This window comes from Symsagittifera roscoffensis, unplaced genomic scaffold (genome assembly GCF_963678635.1).
Source record: "Symsagittifera roscoffensis unplaced genomic scaffold, txSymRosc1.1 SCAFFOLD_1004, whole genome shotgun sequence".
NCBI classification, from domain to species: Eukaryota; Metazoa; Xenacoelomorpha; order Acoela; family Convolutidae; genus Symsagittifera; species Symsagittifera roscoffensis.
In genome coordinates, this window is record NW_026971637.1 from 1 (window position 1) to 1,632 (window position 1,632).

The 1,632-nt window shown below is 41.9% G+C and overlaps 1 protein-coding gene across 1 annotated transcript; it reads left to right on the plus strand.

Moving 5' to 3' along the window:
* Positions 1 to 434: 434 nt before the first annotated feature.
* Positions 435 to 1,304, plus strand: LOC134856623 (2-Hydroxyacid oxidase 1-like; the record flags this gene model as incomplete). Its single annotated transcript, XM_063872895.1, has 2 exons — positions 435 to 734; positions 967 to 1,304. Coding segments are annotated over 2 exons (438 nt in total), but the record flags the coding sequence as incomplete, so codon positions are not given.
* Between the last annotated feature and the right edge of the window lie 328 nt (positions 1,305 to 1,632).

A 1,632-nucleotide genomic window follows, 5' to 3' on the forward strand; every position in this document is an offset into this window, starting at 1 on the left:
TTTTTCAAAGTTGTTTAGAAAAATTTTCAGGTCAGTCAGCCAAAAACGGATATTTCGAAATTGTACAAAGGGGTTTTTGTGTCGGTAGGGGGTCGAATCCCTAAGAGGTAGCGTCCACCCCCCCCCCCCCCCCCAAGATATCCGCGACTGCGTTCAATCATAAATATTAGATCACTTCGGTTAGAGAATCCTGCTGATTAAAGAATCCTGCTGACTTCACCATGTCATAGCTCGATGTTCGGTGTTCGGAGCAGTTTCAATATGACGCGTTGATAAACTTGAAGTACCTTTTTTTCTGATTTGGCTGAGTGGGTAACGAGAACACCGTTAGCTTATCTATCATATAGGCAGCACTAAATGCTATGATCGTGTATACTCAGCGTATGGCCTGTGGTCTCTAAAACCTAACGATTATACTATATTTATGTCTACAGGTATTCAATAGTGGTGAAGATGCGAGACTGGCTGTGGAGGCAGGAGTAGACGCCATCTGGGTGAGCAACCACGGAGGCCGACAGCTGGACACAGTGCCAGCCACAATCGAGATGTTGCCGGACATAGTGCGGGCAGTTAGGAGTGCAGTCGCTAAGAAGAAAGGGGGTGCTGGTTCATCGGGAGTGGAAGTGTTTGTGGACGGGGGAGTGCGCACTGGCACAGATGTGCTCAAGGCACTAGCACTGGGTGCCAATGCTGTATTCATAGGACGGCCAGTGTTGTGGGGACTCGCTTGTGGGGTGAGAACTGAGCCAGAAATATTCTAAAAGAGCCGCAGCGGCGTGTTATATCAAATCTTATAAAAGAGTCACTGGCCGCTGTGAAAATAGCACTGACAGTTAGTGTCCACGCCACACTTATTTTTGCAAACGATCGGGATCTATGCCAAATTTTGAGTCTTCAGTCAGTCACCTTTCACTTGTGCAGTGTTGCTATTGTATTTTTATTGCATTTGTGAGAGTATGTGTTTAGGGCGAAGAGGGAGTATCAAGGGTGCTTGAGATCCTAAATGAGGAATTGAGATTGTCCATGGCCCTGTCTGGATGCAGGACACTCAGTGACGTCACAAAAGACCTAGTCAGACACCAGAGCTCATTCTCTAACCTATAGAACAGAGAGAGGACTGGACCAGAAAAATAAGAAACTAACCACCCAGAGTAAAGTGGAGAAAATAAAAACCGACAATCAAAACAGCTGGACTTGCGATATGGCATCATCTTGATATTAGTTTTGTATAGTGAACGATCGGATCATTTTCATTATTAGGGTCTGCGTTGTCTCGTCAAAATAATATATTATCGCTTTGAAAACTTGTTATTTTTCACATCCCGCACCGAAGTTTCTCGGATAAAACAGATTATATTGAGAAAATTTTTCCGAAAATAGTGCCATTATAATCGATTGTGTTCAACCACAATAGGCAAAAATTTTCTATTATAAAAAAAAAGAAAGTGGTTTATCTTCATTGCCATTATTCTGCATTATAATTCCTCTAAAGTCTACCTTTATGTACACATAATCTCAATTTTTTTCGCCCTATAATTGCAATAAAATCTATTGTTGTTGGCCTAAAATTAATGAAATTATATTGTTTTTGTCATAAAATTGCCATAAAAGCGCACTAAAATCTATTGCTGT